Here is a 23,498-nt window from a genome sequence, read left to right as displayed (position 1 = left end):
GGAAGGAGCAAACAAAAATATCTACTGCTTTCCTATCTTAAACCAAACATATTAACTAATTCTACTACATGAAATTTTAGAATAATGATCTGTACGTTCCAAGGGAATATAAAGTTAAGTTAATCTACAGAGCTATGAACTGAGTTCAGTTTGTGCAGGAACTGCCTGCGCACACTGTGAAACAATTTGACTTTCAAAAGAAAATGAAGTTGTTTGCATTTTCTCAGATGTTTGTCCTTTATATTTCACTACAGGTTCAAAAATTCCTTCTAGCGTATTTCTTCCTTTTTTTTGAAATATTCCAAACAATTTCCTTCCCTTTTGCTCTCCATTTACTTATCCCTTCTCTTAATCCTTCCAAAATTTCTCATTCTTCATTATTTCCTCATTTTTATTTTCTACTTATTCCTCAACTATCCTTTAATTTTTGATGAAAGTTTAGGTGCAGTTCACCCTGGTACTAAGTATTCCCATCGCCTTCTGGGAATAAACCAGGTAAAATGAGACAACCTTTATCTCTATCTCACACAGAGAAGTCCCTGTTTTCTGGTGAGTATCTGCTATACATCTGAGCTATCCATTCTACTGTTTGCTACAGAAAGATTTAGAAGAGAATCCATTTGCCTACAAACTCGACTCATGCGCTAATTATTAAATATAATATTAATATTTAATATATTAATGCATAAATATTTAAATGTTTGTTTAGTGGTTATAAAATTACTAATACTTTTCCCTCGCTTCCTGCTTCCTCTGTCTCCTGTTCAAATCAGCTGTAATCAAATTTAAAGTGGGAAATACTGCTCTGCTGCATATGGGAGAATATTTATACATTCTATTTCCATAATAATCCCATTTAGTTTTTCAGGAAGAAGTAGCTTTTCCTGACTTTCCACAACAAACCTTAATGCCTATTCACCAGAAGATAAGAAAGTGTTATTACACCATAATTAGCTCAAGCACCAACATATACTTATCCCAACAGATACAATCTGAGCATTAACAAAACAGGTTATTATCCTATTTATTAAAAATTTATGACGTGTCCACTCCTGTACCAAACAAACCATGCAAGAACTGAACCGCAATAAAAAGACTGAAGAATATAAAAATTCAAATTCTTGGTATCTTGCACATATTTAACATTTGCTTGCTTTTCTATCGCTTTAGCCATTACTTGATTTTTTTAAGTCCAGAAAGGAAATCACACGCTGAAAGGAAATCACATGCTGAAATTATTCACACAACCAGCAGTTATGAATTTCATCTTACAGTGAAGGCTACCAGGTTGACATAAAGTCCCAAATCCACACAAATTGAGATGGATGAAATAATTATGCTAACAGATTGCATGAAGTTTGAGGATCTGCAATACTTTCTGCAAGGACAGAAAACATACTTTTTTCCTCTAAATTATGTTCTTTTTGTTTAGCAAGAGCATATGCCCACTGTCTCCCCCCAAATTCTTCTCATCTATTACTACAAAGCTGAAAATAAAACAATTTTATTTATCAACCATAGGCAATACTCTTTCCTGGAAAACCCTGAAGTCAAGCAGTAACACTGCAAGTATCACAGAAGCTGGCAGTACGGAATCAATCCTTTTTAAATGCAATCCTGCCATAAATAACAAGTGTTTTAATTTTATTCAATCATAAATAGCATCACCATATCACCACTGCACGAGAGGCAATGTATTCCGAGTGGTCACTACAGTGAGTTAGGAAGCTTAAATTCAATTCCTACTGCAAAACCCCAAGTGTTGTGGGACCCTGGGCAAGTCATTTATCTCTCCATTTCCACTATCACATTTTGTTCATCTTTGTTACTTCAGCCTGAAGAATTTCTGTCTTAACTCTTTTCATAAAAGCCTTCTGATCTCAATTGAATCTCTAGACATAACTGAAGGAAGAGGGTTTCTAGTATTAACACTAATTACACCTACATAATCAGCTGGAGCTTAACAGCAGGAACTATGTACATGCTGCCAAAATAGGTTTGTTTTGATGCAACACAGCCAGTTTTCATTTCAAATTTGGAGACCACAATCTCATAACATTTTCTAAGTAACACGCACACACTGCTAAAAACTGAAACATTTCAAAACAAGACACAAAATACATAAACAAGTAAGAAGAAAAAGGTGACAGGAATCACAGCAAGGCCATGAGCTGAGCTAAGCCCTGGAACTGTGCTTCAGCTGAAAATTTTCTTTATATTCCTTTAACTGATACCTGTATCCCAGTTCCATGCCTTTTTAAAAATAGCTAAGCTTCTGCTAGTTACTATTTTCTATTCACTGTGAATTGCCATTACGAATTATCACCTCTCTTTCACTTTTAAGCTAAGGACTACATAAAGTTCAACTGTAAGCACCTGAGCACAGCTGTACACAACTTTCAGACAAAGTAGTTATTTTAACTACGTGGGAGTACAAACTTCCCACAGCTGTCCAGCAACACTGCACCTTTGCCATCTACAGTTTTGTGTTTAGTTTTTCTCTTCCCCCCTGCCCTGATGTGTAAAAACATTAAGTAGTTGCTCATACATGCAGAGACCAATTAAATAGCCATGTCTCCTGTAATTAAGTAAAGCTTAATTTTCTGCTTTTGCGGATAGCAAGCATTAGCACCTCTAAACCAGGAAAGTAATAGACAACTTCAGCCATGAGACAGATGCACATCCCCTTTCTCTCCTCTCCTCTATAGAAAATGGTTTTACCATTCAAAAAAACCCCAAAATCATAATTCAGTGACTTACTTGGGTCGGAACGAGTACTGGAGGATACGCTAGCTTGTGATGTCTGTACATCCAAAATGAAAAGAGCACAATCACTGCAATTCCCATTATAGGCACCAATGAATAAAGCAAGGTATTGAACAGAGGTGGCTTAGGTGTAACAGGATTGGAAGTTGCTGAAGAAAATAAAAGAAGACACAGCTTTTAAGAAACAAAAATCATCCCAGCATTTGAAATGTCTAGGCACCCTGATTTTTTAAAAATTCTTGCCATCAGCACAATGGGCTAAAAATACTTAATTAAATAGCATACTGTAAAAATACAGGCACATATTTAAAAGGGCAGTACTTTGAAAAGCACAGAAATAACTTAGATCCCCGGATTCACACATCAGCACAGCTAATTTTTTTGTGCTTCTAAGCTCTGTCTGTCTACAGTGTGTAAGAGGTGTTTGCATTTTTAAAAGATGGCAATAACGCAGTACCTAATGAATGAAAAAAAAATACAGAGATTTAGTCTTTGGAATGTGTATAATAAGGTGTCATTAATAAGAAGAACAGGCCAGAAAAAAGATCTGTCAATGTTTCTATGCACGGTTGATTTGCTGAAAGTAAAGGTTGTCTAGCTTGAAGACACTCCCACACGACCTCAAGAAAGACTCCAGAGAAACCCTGTTTCTGGGGCAGCTGGCACACGCAGGGACAGTGACAGGCCCCTGGGGCAAAAAAGTTTCCTGAGTGAAGAATGTTGATTACTGCCTTTGTCAGTGATACTGCTAAAATGACAAGAATATCTCTTGGGTCAAAGGCTATTTTAATCTCATAGAAAATGTTATTTAATTTCATAAACAACTTCCTCTGGCTATTTGGTAGAAGACTTTTGCTGTTTTCAGTTCGGTTATTAACATCAGTTTTCCAACAACAATTAGGCTCTTGACTGGAAGAAGATACGCAAGAACAATCAAATAATCTTTTAGTTATTGTTTTTTAAAACAATTATTTGTTAAGTCTGGCTATCTGACTTTCTTTGTAACCTGAGAGGAAATTCTTCCCCCCTTTTTAAAGGTTAGTGTGTCAAGAGAAATTCAAAGATCTAATTAGTTTAAGGAAATAGTGAGAGCATTGTTTCAAGAGGAGGAGTGTTCACGGGCTGGTACATGTATACACGGATGATACGGCTTTTAGCCCAATAATTTATAGACACTTACAGAAGTTTAACTATACAATTAAGGTAAGATTTGACAGTAACCTCTGTATATTAAAACAGCCAATTATTGCAGATTATCCCTCCTTCTCACCCTTAGAAAAGAGCTGAAATATCTTTTATCAATTTAAAATTACTTCTAGTAGACCTTTCAAAACTGAAGAAATGAACTGGCAATTTTCTAGGCTCTTTATGTGAACGCACACAGCGCTCTATCATCTGGGAATTGGAAACCTTCCGGCAGGAAAAACTGACCACAACATTTTGAAAAGTCTTATGTCCTGAACGTGCACAATATTAAATATTTTTGAATTCTGCTAAGCAGCTCCTTGATAAATGCGTTAGGCTGACTTACGTTGCGTGACTTCCATTTCTGGAAAATAGAAAAAGCGTTCATTACACATGTTGCCTTCACAACAGCAGAAAAACACTTCAGGGCTGTCCTTCTTCTCGATGCAATCATTCCTATAAAAGATAATGATAAAAAAAACTCATTAATCCCAAGTTGTTGGGGGTTTTTGTTGTCTATTTGGGGTTTTTTTTGTTCAAGAGAAAACACACATATTTAAAATTTAAAGTGACCTTCATTAAATCATTCAGGACAAAATACTACCCAAATAAGAATTAAATGTAAAGAAACAAATTAAAATTTTGTTATCTTGTACTGCAATGAAGCATAGTACAATCAAAACCGCACTTTTTTGCTGTTTTTAAGACAAAGTCAAAAGAAAACCACCAACAGGATACTGAAGAGCAGCTCATGATCTAGATTTAAACAGGACAAACAAATGATCAAACAGCTTGTGTTTAACCATAAACTCTCAGTACAGGGTTGCATGGGTTGGAGGTAAGTGGGAAGGAGAATTTCTAAATTATTTATTTTACTTTTGGAAAAAAAGATATGATTTCTACAATTTCCCCTGCTTACATTATGCTCTGGGACAGGGCTTATTTCACTCAATGAATTAACCGCAGGAAAGAAGTTCTATTAACAAATAAGCTGAAACTATTCCAGTCAGCAAAGAAAAACTGGCATCACGCAGGAGACAACTTGACAGCACAAAGAGAAGAATTTGAAAATCCTGCAAAAATAATTGGCGATTCTAAATACAGCTAAAAACTGTCAAAAAAGTTTTAGGTTCACCTTCAAAAATTTGGGTTATTTTATATAACCAGCTATTAAAATTACACTGTACTGTAATTTCCACAAAACATTTACTCTTTGATGTTCTTATTTTGCTGCTGTGTGGAATTCATCATACTGTAACTCCTTGTTTAGTAAACCACTCTTCACTCCCAGAGATAAGATTTTGTTTAATGGGTATTTTAGAAAAACGTGGCAGCATGCATTCTTATGACAAGTTACAATTAATGAAGTCTTAGAGCCAGAAGATTTTTTACTCCATTTTCAACTATTTCCTTACCATCCTTTCCTACATTTATTTCTTCTTCCAACTTCTTTTCTTTTTTTCTTTTCTCCCCACTCAAGGGAGATTTTAATATCAGGGTTTTTTAGACTATTCAAAGATATGTGTGGAACTAGTAGTATTACAATGCTACAGAACCTATTTCTCCTTCAACACTGAAAAATTTTACTTCTGTCCTAGAAGTTAAACATTTAGTGGAAATGAGCTTGGTTTGGAAATTGTAAATGCCCCCACTACTGCAAACCTACAACTAGGAACAGATTAAAAAAACCCTAAACAAACAAAAAGTATTTTCCCCCATCCTGAGTGACATAAAGTTAATAATTACTAGTAGCAACAAATAAGATTTCTTTGAAATTGTCCTTTGACTTCCAGCATAGCCGAATCTCAGTCATGCTGTGCAAGCAAGCTTGTAGATGCTTCACTACTTCTCTGAGGAAGAGATAAACCAGAACTACTGTTTAACTTAGCTTTAACCTTTCATTAAAGGAAAAAAAAAATCCTATTGTGTGGGGAAACTATTTGGTAGAAATGATTTCTTCTACTCACTCACCATTTAAGAAACATAAAAGGAAAATTTTAAAAATAATCTCTAAATACATTTTAAATGAAGATCTATTATGCATTTATTTTCTTAATTCTCTCCCTTTCAAAACAAGAACCACTTTGGTCAAATAAAACTTAGTATAATACTTCAAAGAACTATAATACCATTTCTTAAGAGAGTCATGACCTTTATTCAGCCAGTATCTAACAAACCCCAAGTCCTGCTGTTACTGCTCATGGGTACTTGCTACACCATCTGTTATAAAAAAAAAATGACTGGAATTTTAGAATACTTGATGTCTCTTAGAGCTGCCACTGAGGTGAGCTTTATAATAAATCAGCAAAATACTTACATGTTTAAGTAAGGAGCAGATGTGAAGTGCTGACTTTCCTACTCCAAAGACTTTGCAATAGTGAACTACAGAATTTTGCATTCTGGTTTCAATAACTATATTTACATTGTTTGACAATAACAAGTCATTAGAAAATGTATTATTAATGGCCTAAAAAAGAATAAATTAAACACCTGGTTTTTGATATACAGTAAGTAAACAAAAGAACGTAAACCATGTTATTCTGCAAAAAAGACAACGTACTTCGATGAAGTCCGGTCCCTAAACACAGGTAAATGAGAAAAAAAAAGACTATGATTATGTGTGCGTCTAAAACCAAGATAACTATTCATAGACTACTGAATTATCATTTGGCTCAAGTACTGTTTGCAGATGTGAGGATGTATAAGTCACAGACAGGCAAAACAGTTTAAAATTACAAATAAATTTAAAATTTATAGGAAAATTCACTTACCTGTCATAACAATTGATGTCATCTAGCCAGCAACCTTGCTTCACAATTTCAATTGATCCAGAAATATTCTTCCATGTAGCAAAACAGTGTCGTCTTTTATCTTTATCACCATAACAAGGTTCAATACCACTGCGATTTGTTTTATCTTTTTCCCAATTAGCATTGTAGTAGATACACTCTTGTGTTTCTGATCTGCCAAGTATGGCACCTTTCAGGAATGAAAAGTAAATCACAATTAAATGGCACTCTGAAGGATGAGGTATATGAACAAAACCAGGATGTACTAAAATATCATACACCACTTGCATCAATATGCCCTCTCCCTTCCCTTTTCTTAATAAAGAAAGAAAACATTTAATGTTCACAAGCATTCCAAGTAAGTGTTGAAACACAAAACAAAGATCTTCTGTTCAGTCAGACAGTGACTTGGATAACTTATCAAGATTTGAAGAAATAAAAAACAAGTTACGGCAATACTCCTCTCTGAAGAGCAATAGCAGAGAAAATGTAAAATAATGAACAGTAAAGATTTAGTTACAATATTACCCAAACAAGAAGTTTTAGCTAGTAGAGTTTACCAAAAGGCATTTTTGTCTCTTACCTTGTTACAGGTGCCAAAAAAGCAGCTAGTGCATCTTAGAAACCTAAATCCAACTCATAAATTCAGTTTTAAACCATCAACATCTTTCCCCTTAGCTTTCATCCACAATGTAGCTTCCTTAACACAAAGCACTGCAGCAGAAGGCACACTGTGCTGAAACAGTATCTTTTGTGTCACCCTGATTTGCCAAGTGAGCAACTGGAATTGAGACCAATAGGTGTGAGGGCACGGGCCCCAATCTCCAAGGTCAGCGCTGTTTTTTTGCTGTGTCGTCCCACCCAGGCAATCAGCTGCAACATAAAAGACATTAGATCTTTGCCGTAACTCAATAACCAAGTGCTGCCGCTCTGGGAAGGCCCAGGGCCGTGTCTCCCCTTCCCACAGCTTGTGCCCAGCACACACAGTGGGACCAACCACAATGGCTAATGTGCATATTTCAGGCCAAAGCCAAGCGGTGTTTGGAAGCCAAAACACTGGTGCAGCCTCTATTAAACACACTGGTAAAGCAGGACAGACCACCAGACTAGCTAACCTATCCTGATATCATGCGATTTCTATTTTTCAGTCATCCCAGCAGTATTAAAAATAAAAGTTTCTGAACTTTAGAATTTAATTTTGTCTTCTAAATTACAAGTGTAATTGATTCATCAATGCCTCCTGACAACCTACAGCAAAACCCAGCAAAAATTAACAGGCTGAGGCACCTCAAAGTGGAGCTATCTTCACAGTTTTAAAAGTGATAAGAAGCACCAATCTGGTCTCCACAAAGGTAAAGGTTTGTTAGGATGCAAAACTGTTAACAAAATACTGGAAGGGAGTAGTAACTGGCTTTTATTTCTGTTGTTATCTTGTCAAATACTGTCAAAAGCGTGTCGTTAATCTTCATGAAAGTTTCATTATTTAACATGTATTAAAACCACAGAAAACCAGAGAGGGAGATTGAAGAGCTACAGAGTCAGATGACTCACTTCAAAATTGAGGAAGGGTCAGGAGGATGACAAAGCACATTCACTTTGTCTGTGCACCCATCTAATATTTTCAAGAAAGAGAGCTACATTACACATCATGCTGAAGATAGATTTAAACAGAAAAGGTCTTCCACAGCAGTTTCATACATATTTATTTGTACCACTCATTACCTCCTTTATTCACATATATTCAAAATAATTTTGGTACACCAGCTATTGCCTTGTAGCCATACCCACACTTATTCTCCTACACGAGGGTGTAACAAGCAGAGTAGCTATAACCCTGACTTCTTTTGTGGGATGAAATATTTGTCATGCAGGCACTCTACCCAACAGTGGTAGGAGGTGGGGGTTGGGGTGACTGGTAGAGGCTTCCATCACTAACACCTCCTCCAACACACACCACTGACAGTAAGTTAAAGTTTCCTCAGCAAACAGACCCCACTGTACATGGACCAAAAAAGCTGCGCCTCTCAGGGTGATCAGAATTATTCAAACAGAAAAAAGTCACTTCAGCCTTCTTGAAGTGCAGCACAGGACAGCAGGGTCAAGCACAGCGCTGATCATACTGGCCATCCCACATTACCACCTTCAGAAACTTTTGACTTTGACGCATTCCCAAAATAGGCAGAGGATGCTGCTTATGCGTTTTGGGAAAGAGCCTGGATGTTCAATGGGAGAAATGCACTAGCCAGCTGGTAACACTGCGAGATGCAGCATGTTAACTATTATATTCTTTGTGCTGCGATGGCCTGACCTTTACAACTCCCAGCTATGGCAAGAAACAGATGAGGCAACAGATTGAACAATTTGGTTCTGTCAGTGCAATAAAGCAGAAGTCCTGGATTTCTCTCATACGTGCCATTCCTTTTCTTCTGCTGCCAAGCCTAGCTTTGAAGGACCACAGACAAGCTGAATTTGATAAAATTCAGAAACTACAGGAAAATTAACTTTGCACAAATATTGTTCTTACATGTCTTCTCTATGGTCAGGTTTTCTTATCCATTAAAGCTCTGAACCAGTTCAACCTATCCAACTGGCCAGCAATCACAGCATTGGTTTAGTGACTTTGGATCTGACTAGAGCATCTAACCTTAATACCTTCTTGAGGGGCTGAGGGGATATTTGCAATAGGTCTGGCCAGACTAAACTGATGTATGGACATACCAGGACAACCTTAGATTAACCTTTCGAAGCAGAAAAACAGGAATATGGTAGAAGCAAAGGAAGAAGAGAAGAGGAACCACACAAAGGCAGCAGCCCTGAGCCTGCTGCACAAAGGAAGCATCTGCTTATAACCAGCTCTGCCACCCCCTCCACGGGAATCAGACTCTTGGAGGAGAAGGGCAGCTGGCGTTTACAGGAAAAGCAAATTTATTTGGGTCCCAGTTCAGGCATAGCATGTCCTTAATGAAACCTCTATACCCACTCCGAGTGCTGACAAACTGTTTTCATATGAAATTGTCAGGTCCTCAGGAAATTTCCTAATGAATCTCAAAAGGCAAAATGCTGCTGTTGAAAGAAGCCACGAGCAAACCAGAAGCAGTATCCCATGGACAGAACTTAAAGTCTAAAAGCTTCCAAGAGGAAAACACATTGAAAAAAGCAAAGAACGTTCAAGTATAAAATATTAGTTTTGGCATGCTAAGACAGATCACATTTTATATATGCCATTATCATGTTGCAGTTAGTGTGCTGCTGTATCACTATACGCTTGTGTTCACCCACAACAGCTGCAGTAAGAAAAGTAACATTTGCTAGTGAACTTCTGAACTGCTGATAATACAGGATACCATGTAATTGTTAGCAGTACAGAAAGCAATTTTATTAAGAGTGCACATGTGCAGTCTGGAAAACCTCACCTTAGTAAGAATTTGAAGGACTGGCTGCTGCGTTTTCAAGAAGAAAGACTATGTCAATGCCTGAAAAAAATCTAGCCAGTCTGTTGTTGGGGTTTTTTTTGCCTTTTCTCTCTTTTTTTAATTATTTATTTTTATTAAAAAAAACCCAACCAACCAAACAGGCAATGAACTCTGCATAACTAATAAGAAGGACTATACTAACATAGCCTTAATTTTGAAAGGGATTATTGGAAAGAAATACTGGATGAAATAGGAATTCTTTATTACAGACAACACTACATTACACCCAGAGAGGAAAACAAAAGAGAGAAACTTCTGGGAGTTTATCATCTATGTTTATTTAGCAAACCTGAAGCTGAGCAACACAACCATATTGGCCTGTAACGGTCAGGAATGGCTTCCTGACGTTTTCAATAAAGAAGCTGAAACATGATCATATCCCCCATTTCCTGAGAAGTCTTCAAAACAGACAAATCCTCCCCCCCCCCCCCCCCCCCTTCCCAAAAATGCTTTTGGAACATACTCGGTTAGTGACACCATGCAGAGATACAAAGGCTATCAGTCAAAGGGAAGATGAACCTGTGATTCCTTGCTGGTTTGTGAAATATAGCAAAATTTTTAAGCTGAAAGCGTGAAAACTGGTGAAAAGGCTACAAAGATTAGTTTGATGGCACTGAGATCTAGAACATCAGCATGGAAAAAAACCCACCAAGTCTTCTGAAAGCCAGTCTATGTACGTAGATTGCTCTGATGGGCACTCCCAACACGTGCCTACCACATCCTTAACTAGAAGGGAACTACAAATAAAATTTCAAACTTATTTCTGCATGTCTTCCAGCACTAGAAGAACTACAGACTTCTCCATTGAACATTTCTGAGATGCAAACGGGAACAATGAAGTCTGGAAGGAGTGCTCACATCTCTATTTCACGTCTGCACAACCCATCCAGTCATTACGCTGCACTTGAACCTGATTTTATTAGATGCACTAATGACAGTATTGGTAAGGATTTATATGCAATAATATTCATGTGATAGAATGGCACTTCTTTTTTGCTGTTCCCTAGAAAACTTAGTGTATTACAAGAATGAAAGGGTAAAGTTCAGTCTGGCTGCTACCTATACTTACAGTAGAAAGGATACTCAAATTGTACCATGTCTGAGATTAATTTGAACTCATTCTGAGCACCGAGGTCCACAAACAGAAAAGGAATGGAGTAGTTTATTAGAATAAACTAGTTAGGCAGAATGGCCTGAAGCACCACAGGGACTGGACACCGTGAGTTACTCAGCAGACAGGACGGCCCATTCAGTGAAAGAATCTGAACTGTAATACACTGTTTTAGAGGAACAAAAAATAACAGAAAATGTGGCATAAATAGAAATAGCGCCTTGGAAAAAACTCTAGTTACTGTACAGGTATCTTTTTCAAGTGCTTGTCCATATATATTATTCTATTTGTTTCCACGGTGTTCACACACTTTCTAACCCACAAATATATTTAAGAACACACTACAAATATATACTAAAAAGACCCAGCTTTGATACTTCTGCAAGCAGGAAGCAGGCTTTTTATCATTCTGTGGTTTTTTTTCTATAACACCCAGGGGAACATTTTTCAAAGGAAAAATAAAGAGGTTATTTTCAACCTAATAAATGAAACCGAGTGACAACAGAAAGGACCTATTCGATCCTCCTTAAACATACCAATATGTCCCAAACCACATTTTATTACTCTTTAAGCAATTATTACTCCTATTATCATTGTTCTCAATGCTTGCAGGTCAAGCAAGGACTGTACTTCATACAAACTGGGCCAAAAAAAAATTCATTAAATCCAAACACAACATCCATTACCTTAAGCAATGCAACAATCAGGAAGAAGATAAATAAAAAGAGTAAAGTAACAAATCACCTGAACTGTTGTCACACTGCCTTATATAGAAGATGTATATCTTTTCAGGCTAGAGTTTCTCATTATCATTCTGCTTTTCAGCATGTTTCACCAAGCCTGCATTGTACTTAATCAAAAAGTCATTGGCAAAGAATGGAGAAATGCCACCAAAGTGCTGCACCTCTGCGCAGAAGTCTTCGAGACTTACTATCTTTCAAGAGGCTAAAAGGGTAATCTTGAAAATTTAAAGATTGACCTGACATTCTGAAAGGCTTGTTTCTTTTCCTAAAAGGGTATTTTAAAATAAATAAAAAATAAATAAATCACTTTGCAACTCAACATTAAACTTCAAATCTTTAGGATTACAGTATGATTGAGGCGGGGAGCGGGCAGAGTATGAGGAAACCTGTATTTGCTTAGGTATTTCATCATATGCTCCAAAAATAATGCAACTGTTCTGCAGTTTATGCTTTGCCAAAATGGAAAACTTGTATGGATGAGCCTGCCATGGAAGTATTAAATTCTGTAGCTAAGATGAACACTTCTGAAAAAGAGCTTGCCAGAGGAAGGATCCAGGGCTGAAAAAACTGAAGAATTATCTACCTAATGGCACTTTACTAAGTCTTAAAAGCATAGGTTCCTAAATATAGTGGAAACTATGGAGGATGATGTCATCTATAAATAAGAAACATACCTGAGAAAGGAGGGGGAAAGAGAAGGGAGAAGAATACCACCACTCCACTTTCTATAGCATTAAAAACTCCTTGTAACTCCTTGTTCGCTAGACGGCAACAAGATCCAAAGATTTTTCTGCTAGAAAAAGTGTCTTCTGGATTTACAGTATGGAAAATAATACTTAAAGAGTCAGCTGCTATAACCATGTGATGATATTTTTTATATATATATATATATATATAAAAAATAAAAAAAAATTACAGTGAGTGTGAATACAGATTCTATTCCGTGTACCAAATATATCAAACCATTCATCTGCTTCTGAAGTTAGGCAACTCAAAAACTGTTAGGTATCACTCCTGGTTCCAAGAAACTTTCTGAAACAGCATCAGGTAATCCATGTATTTCAATTACATTTTGGAAACAAGCGATCAGAGAGCATGCATGGTATTCAACCACTCTTTTTCTCACAGATACAAAGGCTGGTGCTCTGGTGATGGAAGGTGGAGTTGGACCATTCATTAATTTTTTCTGACATTAAACAGCCAGTGCACAATTCATCAGTCTTTCTGAGGTGACCTACAGAATTAATACACACTTGAAGAACTCTGTATGTGGCTTAAGTAGATGACTCTTTCTCTTCAGGGTGCAAGCAATGGGCCAAAATGATTTGACTTCTTAATCTCATGAACACCCAATTTTTACAGTTAAGTTCCACTTAATATTTAAAGGCATGGAAATACTGTAGTTCTAGTAAAAGAGATTTGGCAGACTTCGGTATCATGCAACTTACACAATTTCTTGAACAGAAACACCACTTCGGATTACAAATACTATCCACACATGACCTACAACACAAAACTAGATACAATCAAATGAAAGAACTAGGATTTTGGTACCTGTAAAAGAGAGGTGCCCTTAAAACACGCTGAACACTCAAGCTAGAAGAAATTCTCTACCTGTGAATCCCTACCATGCAAAAGTGGCTACTTGACCCTTCTAAGTGCAAGCTTCAGTAATTAGCCACGCTGAAGAAACCTGTGCATCTATAAAACTGTTAATTCATTCTGATGACTTCTCCAGAGCAATCTTTAAGACAGACTATTAAACTTATTAATTTAAACCAAGAGCTACACTATTCAGAGACCTGAGATTTTAGAAATGGCGGTGGCAGAACAAATGGAAAGCATCTCTAAAGGGTAAGGTCACAATTCAAGGAAAAAAGATGCAAGTAAACATGAGGAACTTCTCGGTTCAGTTGTTACTTTGAGACTCCATGGTACCACCCAAAGTAGCATCTCCATCTGAGTGATTCAAGAAGATGGGATTAAGGGAGCAATTGTGACATGTGGAGTATTCAGGAGAAGGCCACTGAAGAAGGTGTAACATGGCATCTAAATCTTGCTAAACTCTTGCTCAAGGGAAAAAGGCTGAAATTACTTTTGCAGTATGTGTTACTCTCCACAGTCCCTCCAAGCAGTTTTCCTATTGTTCGAAGAAATTAATAATGTCATTAATACGATTTTGTAGAGAACTTCCATTTTCTGCCTTGTACTTCTGAGTATCTTATTTAAGAGTGGTTTTAAGGAAGTGGGAAAACCCCCAGACCTCTGGTGTCCAAATTTTCCAAAATCATTTTGGAGCAAAGCATGTGCCAGAAGATGGTGAAAAAGGGTCAGGTGACATCTATGTTCTTTAGAGAAATTAAGGTGTCAGTAACAGCACAACTGGTACCTATAGCATCAGTTGCCTACCTCTGAAAATAAAAAATGTCATCCTGTGGGAATCTCTAGAAATTTCAAGTTAAAGTAAGTGCTATTTTTCACACTTCTTGACTTCAAGGGAACACAGTAAAACACAGGCTGATGTTTTCAAGTTCAAACATGCCATTCCTGTCACTGTAAGGTGTGAGCAGCACAAAATAGAAAAACTTTCTCATCTACTGTCTAATGATTTTGTAGAGAGGGGGAAAAAGCTTGAAAGATTCTTTAAATTGTTTGTTTTTTTGAAGCACAGCCTTGGGACTACACTCGCCTCATACATGCTGGTAGCTTTTATAAATGTCACTGGTCAAATTGTCCCCTCCCCAACACAACAGAGAAGGTATTACAAGATGGCAAAAATCTACCACAACAAAAAGGGCTTAATACTCAACCAGGAAAGTTTAACTTCTGCAAGATTCAGAGGTTGAAAAAAATAGATCAGGGCCGAACAGGCACTAATGCTAGAAACACACTCAGTTTCCAGTTCAGATTAGCCTCTTCTCCCCAGCACAAAACCCCAAACACAAACAAACAAACAAACAAAAAATCACTCACTACAGAAAATGATCACAGTAGCTAACCTCAAAGGAAAAGGCATTTCGAGTCAATCAACATTTAAAAGGAAGCGAGGAAAAAAGAGCTGTGGCACAGCTGAAGGGGACTTTACAGGTCCCTTCCCACCACTGCCCCCAAGAATACTGGCCCTCAATACTGTATGCAGGTTTGATTATATAAACAACCCCCAAATTTAAACTCAATTCAGTTTTTGAGATTGAAAACTTGAGAATTGGGGTGCTGCTGTACCCCAACTATCTAAGGTGGCATCTTCTACAACTGTCTCTGGATGAAGCTCAGGTAAGCTCAAGAAGTAGCTAGGAATGATTTCCCACTACACACATGAGTAACACCATTTCCACAGTGATACTTAGTTATTAAACTAAAAACATAAGGCACTTCACCGGTAAGCATACTCCCAGACTAAAGCCTAAATAAACTACCTAAGGATATCAAAACTAGATTAGGAAGATATGAATCGTTTTGAAGGATGACTATCATGCTGGTGGTGGCAACTAGCAGAATTTCTATTTTGAGGCCTGACAGTGAGTTTCCCAGAAATGATCTCAGATACCTGTCATAGCTGTTCATCTGATTTGAGAGTTCCAAAGCAAGTGGAATTCTGCAGTGCTTCACTGCCAGCACATGCACTGCAGCATACCAGACAGGAGAAGTCTCAGTGCAGGCTGCTTGCATCTTAAGGGCCAGAATATCCATTCCAAGCCTCTACACAAACATTCATCTAATGTGTAGGGCAGCTCAGGAGGTAACATTTGGCTTTTCTTCACAACCCTCTCCAGGATAGATTTTCCAGAGATACAATAAGGGCCACAAAGAATTGTTAACTGGGAAAAAAAAAAAAAAAAAAAAAAAAGTCTTACTGTCAAAGAAATGCTATCTTGACAGCTTACAGGTAGAAGTAAACTTCCCCCTCTCTACAGACTGCACTGAACAATCTGAATTCTCCATACAGCAAGAGGGAATCAGTCTACAGACAGTGGTTAAAAAAGTGTGGTCTTTTCACAGCTGCCATCCTGCCTCTACTGCCAGTGCCCAGTGCTTTTAGTCCTCACCTTGCTCTGAGCAATGCCTCAATAACACCTGGCTGTGAACCTCTATGGTATTTCTGATCAAAGTGATCCTTTCTCAGGGTTGGTATTTGTAGAAGTTCTTCTCCCAGCTATGAAACTTTGTAAGAACTTGCCAACTGTGAATTAGGAAACATTTTTAAGAACTCCCTAAAATGAAAGTTTGAAACCCCTGCAACCTCATAGGGAAATTCTAAGATATTAATCACTTAATGAAAAAGCACAAAAAAGCTCCACACGAATTTTACTTGTGTTTAAACTTCCTTATCTGATTAGACTTTAAGACAGACAAGATCAATAAATAAAATTTTCTCCAGTTCTTTTCCTGTACGACTTATTTCATGCATCTTCCAGAATCCTGTTGAATACAATCAGCATCATCATTTCACCAGTATATATAATGAGAAATAAGGAGTCTCTTCCTCTTCCCTGTGAGGAGAAACCCTTCTGATTCCTCAAAAAATCTACACAGAAGAGTTAAGTCAGAATAATTACAAAAAATTATTATACCTTTCACCTTCCATATCAGTTAAGTTCAATGCAAATTTTTTAACAGTTTGACTGGAAAGTAAACAGAACCACACACCAAGTCAAACAAAAACACAGTCATGACATCTATGAGGCAAGCATCCAACTCCGCATTTGATGTTTCCTCCATGCGATGCATCCTACCCCCACTTCTTTTTCTGTCTTTCAGGACCTTACATAACTATTTAAAAGACAACAGGACCAGTACGATTCTGTCTTAAGCTCCGATCTCAAACAAGTCCCTCTGTGGGTGTAGTGGCCCACTCCGTGCTATTGCAAGCAAAAACACTACACAGCTATCCTTCATATGCTGATCAAGCTTCCTATTTAAATTAAAGCTCTTTTGCCACCGCTATACTTCACTTTTTCTGTGGTTACAACCAAGATCCCAGCCTAAACATACTTACAACCAGCTTCCACAGTGATTTTTTTTTTTTTGTGGGATTTTTTTTTTTGTTTGTTTGCTTGCTTGCTTGTTCAGTTTTTTGTGCATTTTTTTTTAAAGCACCAGCTGTATTGTTTTGCTTAAAACTGGCCCAGAAAACTTATAAACTGCTAAGCTATTTGTCTGGCCTGGCTCAGCCAGCAGCTGACTGGCAGTAGCTAGCTGGCTGACTGATGGCTACACATACACTGACCAGCAGATCCAGACAAGCTACAGCTGCCCTTGTCCAGATGGCAGCTAAAACAGTATGAAAGACAGGTTCCAGATTTGTGTAAACAGGGAGAGGGATTACCTTGGACATGCAGGCAAACAGAATAACATAGTGGGCAAAAAGGAAGAACCAGTATTGAAAAGATTCAAGCCTTTCAAGGTTCACTCATTCAGCTGAGCTGGAAACCCTTCTTTATCCCTCCCTTATTTTAACTCTCCAACATATTTAAGGAGAATCATCAAATTTAGCTTCAGTCTTGATTCCAGACAGTCAATGATATAGGGGCCTTTCTGTATTTTCATTGTCGTCCCCCTTTTTGTTTCACTACCTCAGCACAACAGCAGGCCTTTCCAAGTTCATCTTTCTTATACAGGTTGGCCAGAACTACATTCAATACTTAAGACACTTCCAAAGACATGTCTGGAATCAATATTGGTTTTGTTCAGAAATACTCCTCCAGAAGCATTTTAGGTTTGGATACATCACTGCCAAATCACATTAGTAGCATAATGCAAGACTGCAGTTTGAAATACATTTTTAAGTTGTAGTGCAATCAAAAAAGCAGACTCTGCTGTACAGCCTCACAAACAGCTGAACTGGCACAAATGAGTGGAAGTAATTCCTTCCTTCAGCCACTAAACTTAAATAAATGTCAGACTAGCATTACACATCTGAGTAAATACGTATCATCATAAAAATGCTAATATGTTTTTGACTGCTGAACCCTTCTATCTAAAACAAACTGCATAAGCTTAAACTTTGCTGTACCTGTTTAATTCCATTTCCACTGCCCAGTTCTCTTTATATAAAATTCCAAACCCATTCCAGATTGAAAGAATTTTAAAATTTGTGTCTTTATGTTCTGAAATCAGTATTCACTATATTCAAAAAAATCCAGCAAAACTGCCTCTCTACCTCTAGCTAAACTGGCTGTCATTTCAAATGGATTTTCCCTTTGTCCCCTCTCAAGCTGCCTTATTTTGTTCACTGTATCAGGCTGTAATCTGAAGATTATGTTAAAAATCCCATTCACGGAGCTTGAAACAACCCACATTTTTATAGACAAGAAAACTGTTGATAGGGAAAGCACATACTCCCCTTGCTCTCAAGCTCCCAAGTCAACTCTTTAAGTCTGAACCTCCAAATGTAACAGCACAGGCAGTTCCAGCTATGCAGCACCTCAGCTGCAGCTCAGCTCTCATCAACCACAATCCCCTTCCTCAGCAGAGCTGACCTGGGCACTACCAACTGATGGGTGGAAGAGTGCAAAGATATTGTTGTTTGAAGTACTTCGTTCTGAACTTATTTCCTAGAGAAGATCATGGAAATCCACAGTCCAACTATTTATGGAGTCTTCATGAAGTAAACATTTTCACCGTATGTAATGCTTAGAATTTAAATACTCTTATTATTTTTGACCCCCATCATCACCTTCCCATGCTCTAAAGATACTACATCAAAAGTGAGCTTTCCCTCAAGAAAGCAAGAACTTAAAGAATTTCACTAGAAATCATTATTATGCCAGGTTTTATGCAGAACAAATTTCTATGTAAGTAAACTGTCACAAGTTTCAAGTATTAAAATTCACAGCAAGATGAAAAAGCAACAACAAAGCAATTTCTTAACGTATCTCAGTACTATACTATTCTTCTGCTCTATTTTTTTAAATTGTCATTAACAGAATTCTTTTAAATTCCTTCATTAAAAGATTCTCATGAAGAAGATTTTGCTATCCACTGGTCACTTCTTTTAATATTATTACTAGTTGTATCCAGAAAAGTAAGTTCACCAACTAGAACAAATTCAAAACCAAAGTATTTCAAAGCTGGAAGGAGGTTATTAGAGTCATGATACTAAACCATAACTCATTGTGTATTTGTTGTCAGAGCTTTAAGAATAACTGCCTAAAAAAGGGAGCAATTTAGAAGTATGTTTGTAAAAACTCTTACCCGTGTTCTAGAGCATAACTCTGTAGTAGTGGCTTTAAGAATATGCTACGTATCTGACAACCTGCACATTTATTGTCATTAGAACAGTTAAATGCAGTGAGTGCTGCAACAGCTGCCTTAAATCAGCACTGATCTAACATGAGAATCAAATCAATGCAAGAGTAATCCAAGATACAGGTTTTTATTTCCCTTACCTGCCTACAAGCACTTACAAATAGGTTTTCATGTTCACTGTTTAAGAAAAAAAAAATAATTTAAAAAGCCTCTTCTAAGGCTCTTTGATGTTCGGTATGAAGTAAAGCCAACATATTTGAAACTGAGCTCAACAATACATGAGCTAACCCCAAACAAATACACTTTCTTGTGTACAAAAAGGTAACTATGCATATGCTTCTAAAGTTTGGCCTTGATAAAGTAGCAAAAGAAATATTAATCTCTACAGAAAGCCTTCTCAAAAGAAATTCCAAAGTGGATGAAAATTGCTGTTATTCTTGCACCAGGAAAAAAAAATGCTTCTGAATTGCTGTATCTTAACCTATACACTGGAAAAGTTAGAGGAATGTTATAGAATCACCCCTCTTTTTTTCCCCCCTCAGAGTGAACACCACTTCAGTTTAGTAATCTGTAAATTATCTTCCTACTCCTTAAAATACACAAATAAAAGTATCTGGAAGATTATACATATAATCCACCAACATAAAGTAATTTAGAAAAATCCAACTAAGGAAAAAACACAACAGCATTCTTATTTGTGGTTATGTATGAGTAACAGAAATTTGGTGTCCTTCTACAATGTCTCACTTAAAAGGAAAAAATACCTTTTAGAAACACAAGAACTCCAAGTATGAAGATACTGAAGGCTTTAAACATCTAGACATTTAATACAGTATCAAATTAAATTCTCACTTAAGAACCATGCACATACGCGTAGTAAAACTGAAGTCAACAGGACCATGCTTCACTGTATGTTTGCTATGAAAAGTATTCAAAACGACATTAAAAACTTACCGCTATAGGATTTTCTGGTTTTAGCAAATCACATGTTTGATAGCATACGATCAAGCTGAATTTTGGTACTACACACCCTGATTGTATAGCCCACATCTGACATCATAGAATAATCCTAAACTATTTAAAGACATTTATAGCATGCAATTCACTGGGGAAAAAAAAATGCCTTTGAGTGTTCAATTAAGCCAGTTTTGCATCATTTAATTTTGCAAGAAAGCCTTAAAAATCCATTTGTTACAAAATGTTGTAAAAGTCTTTGGTGTTAACTTTTCAATATGCTAATTCAAAGTATTAAGATAATTTATCAGAATTTTATTAAGAAATTACTCTCAGGAAGCCCAGATGTGTATGAAAGCCCTGCACAGCTTTTAACTACAGAAGTACCTACATTTGGAACAGCAACTCTGGTTCAGCCAGTACATTAATTATGTACTGGTTAATGCTTTTAAAACAGGAGGAATCCAGATTTGCTGTGTGAGGCTCGTATTAAAATACCTTATTTTAATTAATTTTCCCCTGATCACTATGTCACTATTCAGGCAAGATTACAGATCTCCATAATGACAACCATGTTCTAACATAAAAATAATAAAGGCTGCTAAAGAACTAAAACTAGACACTAAATAAAAAACACTCATCAAACAAAAAGAAATAAAAATCAGACATCATTGCCACGACACAAAACTAAAAAAGTTTTAGGATGGTATAGTTAAGGATCAGAAAAAAAAATACTAAGTAATGCCAAAGTACAGAGCAACATACAACTCCTGTAATGTGTTTACAAGTGGTTTATGACAGCTAAGTATAGTTTAACTTATTGTCTAGTTACTTCTCCATCCGTTTTGTGTACTTAATGAGTATATGGAGCCATGTTCCCAAACTTAGATTTAAGTCACCACTGTGGTCTCGAAGCTACAAACATTTCATAAACAACTCTAACCAACACTTACACAAAGTGCTCAGTGGCGGCAACAACAAAAGTTGTAATAGAAAATAAATACCATTTATTTTAATATTTAATGGAACTACCCAAAATGTTTTACTGTCTGACCATCAAGTAGTTTATTAGCATTTATAAGGATTACCTTCACTTAAAACTTCCCCCAAAAATATATCAAGTTCTCAAATCTGTCCTATACAATCTCTAATTGATAAACAAGCAAATAAACAGAAAATCCGATTATCTTAAAAAAAACCCTTTAAAATCCTTAAAAATAATTCTAGTTGTACTTGGTGTGCACAAGTGAGGAACTGATGACCTCCCAGAGCAGTGAAAGATTTAACACCAAAACAAAAATTTGACACAGATGCTTTCAGATCTTTCGCTGTGCCATACAGTGGGCACACACCAGTCCCTAATAAATTTTATTGTATTCAGGTACTCTGTGTGTCTTTACAGTTTGAAGCAGTTTGGTTCAGTCACCCTGAGCTGCAAGGGTGGTGGTCAGGAAGAAAAATCTTGCGTTAGCAGAATAAAACAGGCATTAACAGATCACTAATATCAGATCTGAAAAAAATACAGATAGATGACTACAGCAAGAAGATCAAAGAAGCCACCACCTATCTTTAGATGTATATCAAACAGAAGGGAGTAAAAAATCCACTTAATGTTAACTTTATTAACTTAACTAACATTCTGAGTAACATTTGCTGTATCTGAAATAAGGCAAATCATAGTTTTAAAGCTTTCAAGATACAAGCCAACGATTTTTGCTATTTGCTGAATATATACAAATATGTACTTTTTACGGTATTCAAAGAAGATACTTAGCATCTTTCTGTATAAACATATACAAAAAGCCAGTTAAGATATTTCTGGCATTCAAGAAAGGAAGATGATAAATGCAATACAACCAGTTTTAATCAAGATCAAAGCTGTAGGAGAATGCAGACAGACAGTCTAGACTGCTTTACTTCTGAAAGACTAAGCATATAAAGCAACATCTGCAAAGAACACTAATCACATTTAGTCTACAATCTTATCACCTCCTAAGCAAGCAGAAACAACTTTTACTTGAAAATCATATGCTTATATATGACAAAGCATTTTAAATTATCTTTAAATTAGATATTTATCATTGATTGCAAACCTACTATATTGAGTTTGAAAAAAGCTAATGTCATTTGCTTAGTTCCCTGGATAAAGGATTTGGGGATGTACAGGACAGAAGAAAGTATTGGTAAGGAAACCTACTAAACAGCAACAGAATTATTTTTGCACTGCTGGTATAAAATGGCAATTCTGAATATTGAATTAAGTTCTGGTTTGCTCTTCTGCATTTACGACTATAACTCAGCAGGCAGCAATAAAGATTTTCTGTACAGTTTTCTTAAACTAGCTTAAAGAAACAACTTCAGAATATAAATAATCAACTTCCTTTTAATTTTCTTTCTATAAAAAAAATACCTTGCTCTTAATCTTTTAATTTATAAATTGGAGGGGTGGTGCACATAGACATATAAAATATTTACATGTTTTGATACATATACTTTAATATAAAAATAATCTATTCCTTGTGTGCCTTTGTTTATTCTGCTTAAGTTCTGGTTAATTCTCGCTTAAGATTTTGTACACTCACTAGCAATGATTTAATGTTTTTTTATTAAAAGCGTCTTGCATTAAAGTTTCCTCTTCTGCCAAAGTTTTCATATGATCTACTATTCAACAAGAGCCTGGGAGAGACATACCCACAGAAAAAAAATCCATCATCTTACAAACCTGAGGCAACAGCTCTGAAAATTCACAACATTTTAAACCACTAGGAGAAAGGAACTACAGCTGGTAACTTTGGCATCAAGCTTACAACTTTTTAAAAAACCCCACATCCCACAGGAAATCTGATAAATGCAACAGCAAATTCAAAATTTCAGTGTTAAATTTCTTTGTTAAAAATGGACACTGTATGTAATCTCACCATCAGGATTCACTGAAAATACTGATTTTCAATATTTACACTTTCTAACACCTTTCATTGTAGATAACTGCCAGTCATCATGCTGTTTCTTAAACTAAATTGAGATTTCTTAGCCCCTCAATAACACAAGATTTGTTGACAAAAAGATTATTCTTTAAGGTCATTTTTCTGAATCTTTCACCATTTGCCAACTTCAACTATCTCACCAAGTGCCATAATATTATTATCTCGCACCCAAGCCATCAACACTTTATTGAAGTGAATATGGCAAGCACCCGTGTTTTATTCTTCTTGCACATGCAGCACTAGCA

The 23,498-nt window shown here is 36.5% G+C and overlaps 1 protein-coding gene across 5 annotated transcripts in view; it reads right to left on the bottom strand.

The window, feature by feature from the left end:
• Window positions 1-23,498, bottom strand: part of ACVR2A (activin A receptor type 2A) — a 71,364-nt gene that overhangs the window by 25,967 nt on the left and 21,899 nt on the right. For 4 of the 5 annotated variants that reach the window (XM_056348650.1, XM_056348651.1, XM_056348653.1 and 1 more), the window contains 3 exons: window positions 6,723-6,930; window positions 4,298-4,407; window positions 2,761-2,915 (listed from right to left, as the gene is read on the bottom strand). In XM_056348650.1, coding sequence (XP_056204625.1) covers window positions 2,761-2,915; window positions 4,298-4,407; window positions 6,723-6,930 — 473 coding nt within the window. Of the gene's footprint in view, window positions 1-2,760; window positions 2,916-4,297; window positions 4,408-6,722; window positions 6,931-7,323; window positions 7,614-23,498 lie in introns of all 5 variants that reach the window. The other variant, XM_056348655.1, reaches the window with a different exon arrangement.

Source organism: Falco biarmicus, chromosome 8 (assembly GCF_023638135.1).
Source record: "Falco biarmicus isolate bFalBia1 chromosome 8, bFalBia1.pri, whole genome shotgun sequence".
Classification (NCBI taxonomy): Eukaryota; Metazoa; Chordata; class Aves; order Falconiformes; family Falconidae; genus Falco; species Falco biarmicus.
The sequence above is the reverse complement of the archived record's forward strand: the minus strand, read 5'-3'. Positions and strand labels throughout refer to the sequence as shown.